The sequence below is a fragment of the Diabrotica virgifera genome, chromosome 6, assembly GCF_917563875.1.
Source record: "Diabrotica virgifera virgifera chromosome 6, PGI_DIABVI_V3a".
In the NCBI taxonomy this organism is placed as follows: domain Eukaryota; kingdom Metazoa; phylum Arthropoda; class Insecta; order Coleoptera; family Chrysomelidae; genus Diabrotica; species Diabrotica virgifera.
In genome coordinates this window covers 138,337,232-138,350,896 of record NC_065448.1, presented here as the reverse complement: position 1 = coordinate 138,350,896, position 13,665 = coordinate 138,337,232, and the positions used below count along the sequence as shown (strand labels likewise).

Sequence of the window (13,665 nt, the reverse complement as noted above, 5' to 3'; positions counted from 1 at the left end):
ATTAAAAAAATCACTGAAAAGTGATAATTTTAAAATTACAGGAAAGTGCCACTCGGAGGTTAAGCAAAATTAAATTAAAACTTGTAGCTACTTTAGTTTTTTCAATTTATAAATCTAGTTTAAATTAAACTAAAAAGAAATATATCTTTTTTGTAAACAAACAAACACATTTAACGGCTAAACAGCTGGCGCCGGTTGGATGATACTGCGCAGGACGAGTGTAATATCCACCACCGTCTCGGAGGTAGGTGTAGAAAAGTGTTACACTTTTTCAGTGTTGCCAACTTAGTGGATTCTCCACTAAAACTGGTGGTTTTGAGCCCCGATTTAGTGGCAAAATATTGCGTTTAGTGGCTGGTGGAATTTTCTAGTGGTTTAGTAAATTTCAGTTTCAATTATTCACACATTACACATTATGCTTCCAAGGTAGCGCTATCTCTTGTACGGATAGTATATGTATATAAAATTGCAGGAAACTGTAAATTTTTCAAATTGTCATCTATTACAGCTTTCTGTAATTCTATTAGGTACTATTTATTAGGAAAGAAATCTGTTAGGATATAAAATATGGGTGTGGCCGTAAAATATGACATGAACGTCATGAAATGAACAACAGTGAAACGCCACAGTGGTTATCTTATCATTGCGACTTGTGAGTTTATTGATATTGATACGTAAACGTAGTAACTATGCCGAAACCACAATATAGACAACATTTTCGGGATTCTTGGCTTCAAGACCCACATTTAAAAGATTGGCTACAAGTTATTGAAAGTACTACCGGTCAAGAAGCGAAATGTAAATTTTGTGGTACAACTTTAAGGAGTCACTACGGAGATTTGAAATCTCATGGGATGTCAAAGAAGCATCAACAAAATAAAAAGGTAAATAACTGCTTTTTATTGGTTACTTAAGGCCGCGTCCCACCATCAAATAATTTGATCAAACTGGTTTGAGCAAACTGAAAGTGACAGTTAGTGACGTCACATCCTGAGTGTTCATTGTGGATAATAATGAAAAATTTTAATTTTAAATAAAGTACAAACAAGTTAGACAACTCAATACAAACAATTTGATCAAACTAGACTGATAGTGAGAGTGAAGGCCCCGTCTCACCATCAAATAATTGACAGTTATTTGATCAAACTTGACAGTCAAACTTGACTAGTGACACAAACTATACATACTAACTGTCACTTTGTGTCACTGAAGGCCCCGTCCCACCATCAAATAATTGACAGTTATTTGATCAAACTTGACAGTTAGTGACACAAAGTGACAGTTAGTATGTATAGTTTGTGTCACTAGTCAAGTTTGACTGTCAAGTTTGATCAAATAACTGTCAATTATTTGATGGTGAGACGGGGCCTTAACTGTCAAGTTTGATCAAATTAACTGTCAATTATTTGATGGTGAGACGGGGCCTTGAGAGCACAGATTTTTAGAATTTCAAAAAACTGCAATTGTGACGTCACTTTGACGTACTTCCTCAAGTACGTCAAGTTTGCTTAAACTGTTTGATCAAATCTTTTCATCGATTGTCATTTGTTTAGAGCTTCGGTCATATGTTGTATAATCTGTGTATAATATTAATATACACTGAAATGAAAAGCCCTATTGGTCAGGACTGAGCACTGTTTTCACTAATAAATAAAAATAATTATTTTCTTGAAATACATAATATGGATAATATCAGGATTTATTTATTTATTAAGAACACACCATAATAAATCTAACTGCAAGGACACTCTCCGATGCCACCATTTTGCGAGTGATCAACTCTCAGATCCGTGTTAGCTCCAGCGCGAAACACAGGAACGGCTTTATTATTTTCCAAAATTTAAAACAAAACAATAATTTAAGTATTAATATTTTTACATATTTTAAACCATTTATGATACAGCGGTAATACAAATTTAAAAGGGAACATTTTATACAGTGCGTCCATAAAGTAACGCATAAATTCGTTATTTCATAAACCGACAATTTTGAGGAAAAATCCCGAAACAGGTCGATTTTTATTTTTAAATTACGAGTTTTTGCAGTATATATGATACTAGTGACGTCATCCGTCTGGGCGTGATGACGTAATCTATGTTTTTTTAAATAAGAATAGGGGTCATGTGATAGCTCATTTGAAAGGGTATTCAATTTTCTATTCAATAATGTAAACATTAACATAATTATTTATACAGGGTGTTCAAAGAAATATATTTTTAATTAAAATAATTGAGACAAAAAGAAGAATGTATGTAATTAATTTAATTCAAAATGCGTTTTACTAATGTCAGAAAAAATTTAAAAAAATTATTTGACAAATAAACTTTGATTTTCGCTTAAACGAAATGTTCAAACTGACAAGAGGCAGCTGGGTGGCAGCTTTAACATTGAATTTAAGCAAAAAACAATACTTATTTTTCAAATAAACATTTTCTTCCTGTTTTCTGACAACATAAAAACGTTTTTTGAATTAGATAAATTACATACATTCTTCTTTTTGTCTCAATTATTTTAATTAAAAAAATGTTTTTTTGAACACCTTGTATAAATAATTATGTTACTGTTTATATTATGGAATAGAGAATTGAATACCCTTTCAAATGAGCTATCACATGACTCCTATTCTCATTTAAAAAAATCTCGATTACGTCATCACGCCCAGATGGATGACGTCACTAGTATGATATATATGCCCAAAAATCGGAAATTAAAAATAAAAATCGACCTGTGTCAGTGTTTTTCCTTAAAGTCGCCGGTTTACGAAATAATGAATATATGCGTTACTTTATGGACGCACTGTATTTTAAATATATAGGTAATTATCGTCTATCCGTACACTAAATAACTAAATTGTTTCAGGTTATAACTACGCAGCCTAAGATTCCGTTCAAGCCAGAGCCCATTGGAAGTAAAAAAAAGCAAGAAGCCAGACTTGCATTATTTACAGCCATGCATACTAGTATACGTGTCGTTGACCATTTAGGAGAGGTATACAATAATAATCACGAAAAAGATATCGAAAAAGTTCAACTGCACCGAACTAAATGCACCTCGATTATAAAAAATGTGTTAGCACTGCACTTCACCGAGGTTCTAAAAAAAGATTTTAAAGATCAACCATTTAGCCTAATAATTGACGAATCTACAGATATTACTGTGCATAAATACTTGGGTTTGATAATTATTTATTACAGTAAATTACACCAAAAAATAGTATCCACGTTTCTAGACCTTGTTAAAATTCATGAATGTAATGCTGAAGGCATTGTTTCTACGATAAAGAAAACGATCAAACGATTCGATCTCCGACTTGAAAATTTAATGGGAATTGGTACAGATAACGCTTCTGTGATGGTTGGAGTGAATAACGGAGTCTATGCCAAATTGAAGGAAGAAGTACCACACCTGATTTTGGTGCGTTGCTTGTGCCATTCCTTGCAATTGGCTGTTTCAGCTGCTGCAAAAGAATTTTTACCGAGAAATTTGGAGTTTTTAATTAGGGAAACATATGATTGGTTTAGTCGCTCGTCTTCCAGACAATCGCTTTATAAAAAATTATACGAAACCATCAACGATGGACAGAAACCGCTAAAAATAGTTCAAGCATGCCAGACAAGGTGGTTGTCAATCGAATCTGCTGTATCGAGAATATACACGCAATGGCTAGAGCTAAAAACACATTTTTCCATAGCTAAAGTACATGAAAGATGTCACACGGCTGAGTTATTGCACTCTATGTATGCGAACGAGATGAATTACGCATATATTTCATTTTTATATCCAATTCTTATTGAAATAAACCGAGTAAATAAAATGTTCGAGTCAACAGATACGGACCACACCAAATTGTGTGAAGAGTTGATCAACCTGATAAATATGTTGGTCAACAAGGTTACGTTACCTACGAATAAATTTAATATTTTTACTCAAAATATTCGTGATTTTTTGGATAAAAAATGTTATCTTGGATTCCGATTTCACAATCAAATTCTTGAAATGAGAGAAAAAGGATTACCACGGGAAGACGAAGAAATGATGCGGCATCGGTGCATGACATTTATAGTAAATCTAATTGAAGAAATCAAAAATAGGTTACCAGAAAATTTGACACTGATGAAAAAAATATCCCGAATAAGTGTTGAACAAGCACTTAATCACAATAAAGAACCACTAACTGACATAATGACTCAGTTCAATAAAAGTGCAGAACATATAGCAAGAGTCGATGATCAGTGGCATCAAATTCATTTATTGAAATGGAATGAGACTAAAAACACAAAAAAATTTTGGAATGAAGTATTGCATTTCAAAGACGCTCAAGGAGAATCGCGGTTTGAAGAATTAGCGACTTTTGCGTTTACTCTACTAATACTGCCTCATTCTAATGCCGATGTTGAGAGACTATTTAGCAGTATGAATGTAATAAAAAACAAACAGAGGAATAGAATTAAGTTAAATCTTTTAACTGCTATATTAAGAGTACGCTGTGGTTTGAGGTTGGAAGGAAAATGCTGCAATGACTATGAGATTCCAGTAAGCGTTATAAAACAAATCGGTACCAAAGAATCGTATCAATCCGAAACTGAAGATGATGGTGCAGACATAAATGATTCCTCTGAAGAAGAAGAAATGGTTTAGAATAATCCTCGTTACTAAATATTTTTTGTTTCTTTTCTATCTACTTATTAATGTTAATTTACTACAAATTTATTTCAATTTTATTACCTACATAATAAAGGAAACTAATAACTTAATATAAGTACTTATTTTCTTTCCCAAAACAAAACAAAATAAAATTAGTGGAAAATTTAGCGATTATGAGTGTAGGACCATTTTTTGTTAGTGGTTTTCTGGTGGTTTTAAAGGTTGGATCTAGTGGATAGCTAGTTTTACAGTTGGCAACACTGCACTTTTTTTCCTACAGCATTTCAAAGAAACGAGTTGTACGCGTTCTACGACAGAAGTTGAGTGTATCGTGAAAAAAAGTGTAAACACTAGAAAAACAAAGAAACAAGAAAGTGTAACACTTTTACACTTTTCTTACACTTTTCAAGAACTAGTGTTACACTTAAAACAAAGGAACAGACCTAGTATTTGATTATTCGCTCCGAGCGTTAACAAAGTGTCAAAGCAAAATCGACCGACCTGCTTATGGTGGCGGTTTTTTGAAATTTTATAAGGACGCTTTGTGTATGTTTAAATGAGACATTTAAAAAAATGCCGTGTCACGCTAGTGATATTATGTAATAATATAAACAGAAAATAAAAACGCACTATAAATTCTTCACTTTCCAATATTGATTATCAGTTTGATTTTGTATGCATAACCTCACTATCGCAGTTTATGTCAATAAATATTTATTAACGAAAAAGAAAATATTTTGTTGCACTATAAATTACAGTATAAATTAATAACTAATGAATTCTAACAATTGTATTCGGTTATTATCACTACAAAATAAAATATTCAAGTTTAACAAAATAATCCCATAAGACTTAATGTTAAAACGTCCTTACAAAATCTGACAGCGTATCACGTGACTGTACGTAGAGGGGAGACGCACGGAGCCAATAACTATATATTAAATACGTCACCGACAATAGCCATTTCCTTTATTATAGATTCACTGACAGTAGGTAGGTACAAATTTAAGCTTTTAATTTTTCCGAAACGGGTAGAACTCATATTGAATATTTCTAATTGTATTTTTAGAATAAATAAGAATTTAGTAATAGTAGGCAACCAATTTTTCAGCCACGTACTGGGGGTAAATAGCATTTAGGTATTTTTGTAAATTATTATAATTTAAATCTCGAGTAGTTGATAACTAAATTTTTTACTAATTAAAATAAAAAAAGGTCGTAGAAAAAGTATAGTATTCTACTCACATGTAATGGCTATTACTCACTCTGATGAATTACGACACTCGCCTACGGCTCGTGTCGCAAACTTCAACATCGTGAGTAATAGCCATCATTACATGCTCGTTGAATAATATACTATTAAAACTTTGCTATGCGAGTCGTTATCTGACAAATTGTGTTTTAGGTTAAAAAATGCCATTTTAATTAATAGTAAGTATGCTTAAAATCGGCTGTTCATAAATAAAAAATATAATATATTATGTCAACTACTGTTATTAAGTTACTATATAACTTTACAAAACATAAATTCCAATTGCTATTCGCAAAACTTATTCCAAGCACGCGAACGCTCACAACAACATTCGTCTCTACTGGGCAACTGTAGATTTCACAAATGCGCTTTACGAGGGCGTCAAATTTAAGAATAAATTTCGTTGTTTCACTGTGAACCATGAACCGTATTTCGTCCAGTATGGACGTCCATATTTATGCCACCCCACCCGAAGTACGTCCAACGTCGGACGTCCGAAGAACATCCATCTATAGTCCATTCGCATTAGGATTAAAACTGGACCTATTTTGGGCACGTATGTTCAACTTCAAAAATATGTTCTCAAGATTCATCTGTAGTACGGATACATCGATAAAATAGCTATTTGTATAACAAGGGAGGAAAGTGCTACTTTTCCTCCCGAGAATGAAGCTTACTGCCCGACGCGTAGCGGAGGGCAGTAATCATTCAAGGGAGGAAAAGGCACTTTACTCCCATGTTATACATATGGTTTTTCCACCTTCCTCAAATAACAAGTAATTTTTTCATTTTTACTTAATTTAGTTATGTAACTAACCAACAAAATTTATTAAAACTAAAACTAACAAGTAGGTACAATATAACTGTCAGCTGTCAAATATAAGTCAAATTATTAATGTAAACATTGTTAAATCAAAATAACAATTTACTGTTTTTTCCATTCTGCAAAATACAGGGTGTTTTATAAATAAACGTTAAAATGTATAGATACTTACGTAATAAAATATAGATATTGTACAGGTCGTCAAAAAGTTATATTTCATGAATGAAATACCATGACGTCACTTTTACTTTTCCTCCCTAGGGAGGAAAATATTTTTGGTACAAGTACAACTGGAAAAGTACAACTTTGCTCCCTACAATCAGGTCCGGAAAAGTATACTTTCGGTAGAGGAAGGTGGAAAATTATATTTTTGCTGATTAGAATTAACTACAGAACTTATAGCATCTTGGTAACTAGAATAATAAAACATTGTTTGTAACGAATAATTTACAAACAAGATTTTCACATTTTACATAACAAAAACAAAAACATGTTTTGGATGTTAAACTATACAATTTTGAATTAAATATGATTTATAATGTTTTTGATAAAACTATTTTATTAACATAATTAAGTTAATATTTTATTGAATTATTTTGCTATTTGATTCCGTAATTCGTATAATATGTCCAATATGGACGTGCAGAAAACGTCTTCATATTTACCCATATAGCACACAACATCCGATGTACGTCCATATAACGTACATTTAAAGTCCAAACGTCCATGGACCAAAACTGGACGTACTATGTACGTACATTACGGGACGTCCATTGGACGTTTGATTTCAACGTACATTGGATATCCATTTGTGGTCCATGGATATTTTACACAAAACGCGACTATTATATTAAGTCCCAATACAAACTAAATGAGAATCTTCTTGACAACGTTGTCGCTCTTCGCGCTATCGGTCGTGAAAGGTAGTATTAGGCAGGTACTTTTAGGGGATTATCGCTGTTAATTGTTGTGGAATACTGAAGGAGGGTTTATTTATGATAATTCACAGAATGGCAAACCTGCTTGTAATATACAACAACGGTACTGACTCTAAAAATAGTTTGGAACAGAAACAGAACAGCAACAGAGATTAAACCTCTTAATGTGCATGCTTCCTAAGGCGTCATTATCTGAATCTCGTCTTTATGAAAATACATCCTGCGAGATATATTTGTGTTTTCTGTTTATCGTGCAAGTGCAGTCGTGCATTAATGAAGTTCCTAGTTCCTATAATAAAGTATATATTATAATGAAGTTATAGTAAAGAGAAATAAAAAAGGTCTTTTGTGTAATATTTTTAAGTATAAGTTAAGTATTATAAGGAACTATTTCCTATAAAGGCTTTTTTCTATGTATTCACAAAATTATGGATACTAGATTGTTTCCTGAAAAGTGCCCTAAAAATGTCCATAAGACGTACATTGAATGTACATAAGGTGTACACTGAAAGCTCCAATACAACGTACAATGTACGTTTGTAGCGGACGTTCTATGGACGTCCAATTTTGTGAACTCTGGACATTCGTTGGACGTCCATCGGATGTCCATTGTACCTTAGCGGGACGTCCATTGGACGTTCCAATGTACACAGATGTACGTCCATTGGATGTCCATAAAACGTACTTGTGCTATCTGGGTATTCCACCCGAAGACGTTTCCCCAACTGTCATCAATACGACTAACTCCACGTGTAATTTTGATACGAGAATTATAAAAAAATATGCATTGAAATCCAGATCCCGCAATTCGTTAAGCGTGATAAAGTGAGTACAAAGACATACATATTTATTTCTTTGTAATTACAGCTTCAATTTACCGTACACTTCTCGTAGACTCTGCCGATTAAGTAGAGTCGTGTTTGCAATTTGTTTAATAATTGCAAAAATCCCCGCTTGGGCTCCCTTACCATAACTTCTTACGTGCGTACAAAGTAGGTACACACATATTCTTTTTTTTTATGTAATTTATATTGCATTTATTTTTATTGTTCCTTTAAACTTTAAGGCTTTCTTAATTAATTTAACAAAAAGAAAAAAACTACCTATTTAAAAAGTCAGTACAACTATAGATAAACTCACTTTCGTCTCTGTTCTCACAACTTAACAACCATAACCATAAATAAAAATGACAACACATGCTTTAACCACAACCGCCATATTAAATAATTTTTGACATATCATTGGAATGTCCAATCAGAGCGAACGTACCTATAACACATTTGCGCGTACGGCTAACAATTTTTGATGAATTCGCGCACATTTACTCTCAATCCCAACAAAATGAAATTCGTAATAAATTTAGGTACAGAAATCCTGACTACAGTACAAATAACAATCTTTTCAGGTATGTATACAGGGTGTCATTAAGAATTGTCCATATCGTAACTGGAGAAACCTTAGCACAAAATGGGAAGTTTTGAAAATGTTTTAGAAAACCTAATACCCGCTTTACACCAACAATAAATTGATCAAGAAATTGATGAATTTATTCAAGACCAAATTTGACGTGTACAAAATGTATAGTTTGTGGCACAAAACACAATTTGATATTCATTGTGACCCACAGATCACCTAAAGTGTTCTGTGATTTTACCGTGAATCAAAAGAAAATGAAGGAATTTAACGAATTATTTCGTCAAATTTCTTCATTGTCTTTTTATTCACGGCAAAATTGGATATAAAATTGTGTTTTGTACACGTCAAATTTGACCTTGAAGAAGTTGGTCAATTTCTTCATCAATTTATTGTTGGCGTAAAGCGGGTATTAAACACTTAAATAAAAATATTCTTCCTTACCGAGATACAGAGTGTTTTAACACCTTCCAATAATTTTTGTTTAAACTTGACAAACAGTTTACATATGTTAGGATACTGTAACTAGCGTTAAAAGATAGTTTTCCGCTGTTGTCAGATGCGTGCTATAGGGATATATACTTCCTTTTTGCCCCCTTTCCCCCCACAATCTACGCCACTGTCGTAATAATCACTGTAGCATGTTTTATTGATTATTTATGTTCCTTTTTACATGAATATCATCTTTTGTCTCAATGCGATAGAGTGAGTAGTTTTCAAGTTATTTGCGTTTAAAGGAAATGGATTTAATAAGATTATGTATTTTAAACATAAATCAGATTATGCGTTTAAAATGTACATAATCTTATTGAATCCATTACCTTTAAACGCAAATAACTTGAAAAATACTTACTCTATGACAAGGAGACAAAAGGATGATATTTACGTAAAAAGTAACAAATAACCAAAAAAATATGCTGAAATGATTATTACGACAGTGGCGTAGATTGTGAGGGGGAAAAGGAAGTAGGTATATATATCCCTATAGCACGCCTCTGGCAACAGCGAACCCTAGTTAAAGTATCCTAACATGTATAAACTGTTTGTCAAGTTTCAACAAAAAATATTGGAACGTGTTAAAACAATGAGTTAAAATCATTTTAGAATATGTGTAATAAAACACTCTGGATATCGGTAAGGAAGAAAATTTTATTTAAGTGTATAGGTTAAATCTTCCTATTTTGTGCTAAGGTTTCTACAGTTACGATATGGACAATTCTTAATGAAACACCCTGTATATTCATTGGCGACAATATTTTCGAACTTGCTTCAATCTGTCGTTCATTTGTTATGACTAAACTATATTTTTAACAGCATGATTAAGTTATTTGATATATACGTTTATAGTAAAACTTATATAGGTAAGTAGTGCTCGGTTTATTTTTATAAATATTTATAAAATAATAAAATTGTTTTCTATTACTTCCATTTAGAGCGTCTATGACTATATTGTTACAATATTGAGCCTTCATTTTAGTTAAGTGTCAAATACAGCCAAAAGACTGTTGCCAAAGACATTTCTCTCTCCACCTCCCTGTTTCAATCGAAAAACCCAGTCATTCTTTCAAACAATACTTCTACTCAAAACTAATGACTTTTCGGAAATTATCTAAATATTCCTGTCATTAAACAAACATATTTAAAATTCCAATTCTTTTTACCTCTCTTTTTCTAAAAACTAATAATTACATCTATCTGTGGTTTTACCTTTTCCGTAATAAACAATCGGTTTAAAATTATAATCCTAAAATAACTTTCACTTCACTTTTTATTTACAAAAATGTTTTTAATTCTTCATGGAAAATTTCATTAAGGAGAAACCACCTTGCGTGACAGCTAACTTCTAATAAATATTTACAAATCAATATACAGGGTGTATCAAATTTATGTGCCCGCGTTATATTAAAAAAATAAAATTTTTATTCTATCTTTGATTGATACACAATAATATATATATATATATATATATATATATATATATATATATATATATATAGTATTTTTATATAGTATATAGAAAGATGAAACAGAGAGGGGCTAAATTATGGAATAAATTCATTTTCTCTAAAATTGACGATTTTGGAGCAAAATCCCGAAACAGGTCCATTTTTATATTAAAATTGTTTGGCATATATTACATACTAGTGACGTCATCCATCTGGGCGTGATGACGTAATCGATAATTTTTTTTAATTGGAATAGGAGTCGTGTGGTAGGTCATTTGAAAGGGCGTTCAATTCTCGCTTCAGTAATATAAACATTAATATCATTAATTATACAGGGTTGCCAAAAAATAATTTTTGAATTAAATTAATTGGCGCAAAAAGAAGAATGTATGTGATTTATTTAACTCAAAATACATTGTACTGCTATCAGAAAATAGAAAAAAGGTTTATTTCACAAATAAACATTTCTTTTCGCTAAAATTAAATCACAAACAGCCTCCCTCCTACCTATTAGCAGTTTAAACATTTAATTTAAGCTAAAAGCAATGTTTATTTGCCAAATAAACATTTTTTTCTTATTTTATGACAGCAATAGAATATATTTTGAGTTAAATAAATTACATACATTCTTCTTTTTGCCTCAATTAATTTAATAATTTTTTTTGGCCAGCCTGTATAAATAGTGATATTAATGTTTTTAATACTGAATAGAGAATTGAACGCCTTTTTAAATGAGCTACCACACTACCCCTATTCCTATTTAAAAAATAATCAATTATGTCATCACGCTCGGATGCATGACGTCACTAGTTTGAAATATATGCCAAAAAAATTTAATTTAAAAATAAAAATCGACCTGTTTCGGGATTTTTCTCGAAAATCGTCCATTTTAGAGAAAATTAATTTATTCCACAATTTAGCCCCTCTCTGTATATCAGGAGACCGGCGACAATCTAACCAATAGTTTAGAAATAATTAAAAAGTTAATTAAAAAATTTCGGTCGAAATAATAACCAGAAAGATTATGATACACCAGAATAACTATGATTTTCGTATAAAAAAGCACTATACCTATTCAACATACTTTACAGAATTGAAATTGGACTATTTGAGCGGTCTCAGAGTAGGCGAATTCTATAATTTTCGTTATTATCGCGAAAGCTAAGCTAAACGATAGCGAAGTTGATTTATGTTCATATTCTATAAGGTTAGTTTTCGCTTTCGCTTCGTTATCATAGCGGCATACGATAATATACGAGTTTAAACGACGTATGAATAAATAATTACGGTAACATTGCAAATATACGTGCAGGGAGTAAAAAAAGAAGAAATAGAGAAAGAAGAAGAGTAACTAGCAGTTACATGACGTATTTATATAACCTTATTGCCTTATAATCACAAGTTTGATTGCATTATTTCCTTGAATAACTATATTTTTATTATATTTTAATAAAAATGTTGCCAGTGCAATTTGTTCTATATTATGGAAAACTCGCGAAGAAACCATCTACGGTTAACGCGAGAGGAAAGCGGGTTCCTTCGAGATAGAAGTGACCCATTTGGTGTAACAGATATAAGGTTTATTGATATTTTTCGCTTAAGCAAAGAACTAGTTCGATTCCTTTTTGATGAGCTACAGGAACTTACGGAAGATATGGTGTAAGAGCATCACGAATTCATTATCAACAAAAAACACAGAATTCTTGTGGAATCAACAACGAACAACCCGCTTAGCGCTTGCGCTTGTGTACCACGTGAAAATGATCGACCAATCACTATCGAAAACGAAACGAAACAGTTATCGCTTTCGCTTTGTAATCGGCTTCGTGATCTGCTTCTCCGGTTCTTCCCGAATTAGCTTACAGAATAGCAAACCGTCGGATAACGAACGTAATTGTTTCGCGTTGATCTTATAGAATCGGTCCACAGGAATGTTATAAAGAAACAATTTTTTGGCTTATAAACAAATAGAACCCCTCAGAAAATATTAGATTAAATTAAATTAAGTTAACGCTGTTGAAAAGGGCACGGCTTCTGTGCCCTTTTTGAAGAAAAAAAAATTGAATTGCGATGAGTGGTTTTGGTTTTAGGTACAACCGGTCAAATTTGACCGGCATTTGCGACAGAGTTATAAACAACAGGATTTCAATCTTTGAACCATTAACTTTTTATTCTGATCCTCTTTGTACATACAAATTTTCATATCTTCAAGACACTTATAACAAAAAAGATTTATGTCAATAAGTTATTTAATTATTGATAAATAATTACTGTCCTAAAATTTTAGTTGAAAATTAAAGATTTTGTTTGAAAACCCCGAATTTTCCGAGGAAAATTTCCGCCGACTGAAATCGGAAAAAATATCTATGTGCAGAATTAAATTACAGTGAATTTTTATGCGAGTGTTTTTGGTTTAACGTTAAAATCTTCTGAGTTACAGAGCAATAATTGAAAAAAGATTTCGGAGCGCTAATATTTGTTTATAAACCAAATATCCCACTTCCTGCGGACTTTGCATAGCTATATTACTAATATATGAAATCTTAAGATTTGATTCCAGTATGTCCTGCAATTAAATAGCTGCTACATAATATTCCTTGTCTGATACTACATACATACATACATAATCGATTTACTCTTTTACCATTA

General features: G+C 31.9%; 1 protein-coding gene across 1 annotated transcript; it reads left to right on the top strand.

The window, feature by feature from the left end:
• The first annotated feature begins 324 nt into the window (after positions 1–324).
• Positions 325–4,903, top strand: LOC126886893 (uncharacterized). The gene is made up of 2 exons (XM_050654029.1): positions 325–884; positions 2,860–4,903. The coding sequence occupies exons 1-2, from the start codon at positions 690–692 to the stop codon at positions 4,636–4,638; spliced, it is 1,974 nt and encodes a 657-aa protein (XP_050509986.1). The 5' UTR covers positions 325–689; the 3' UTR covers positions 4,639–4,903.
• The last annotated feature ends 8,762 nt before the right edge of the window (positions 4,904–13,665 follow it).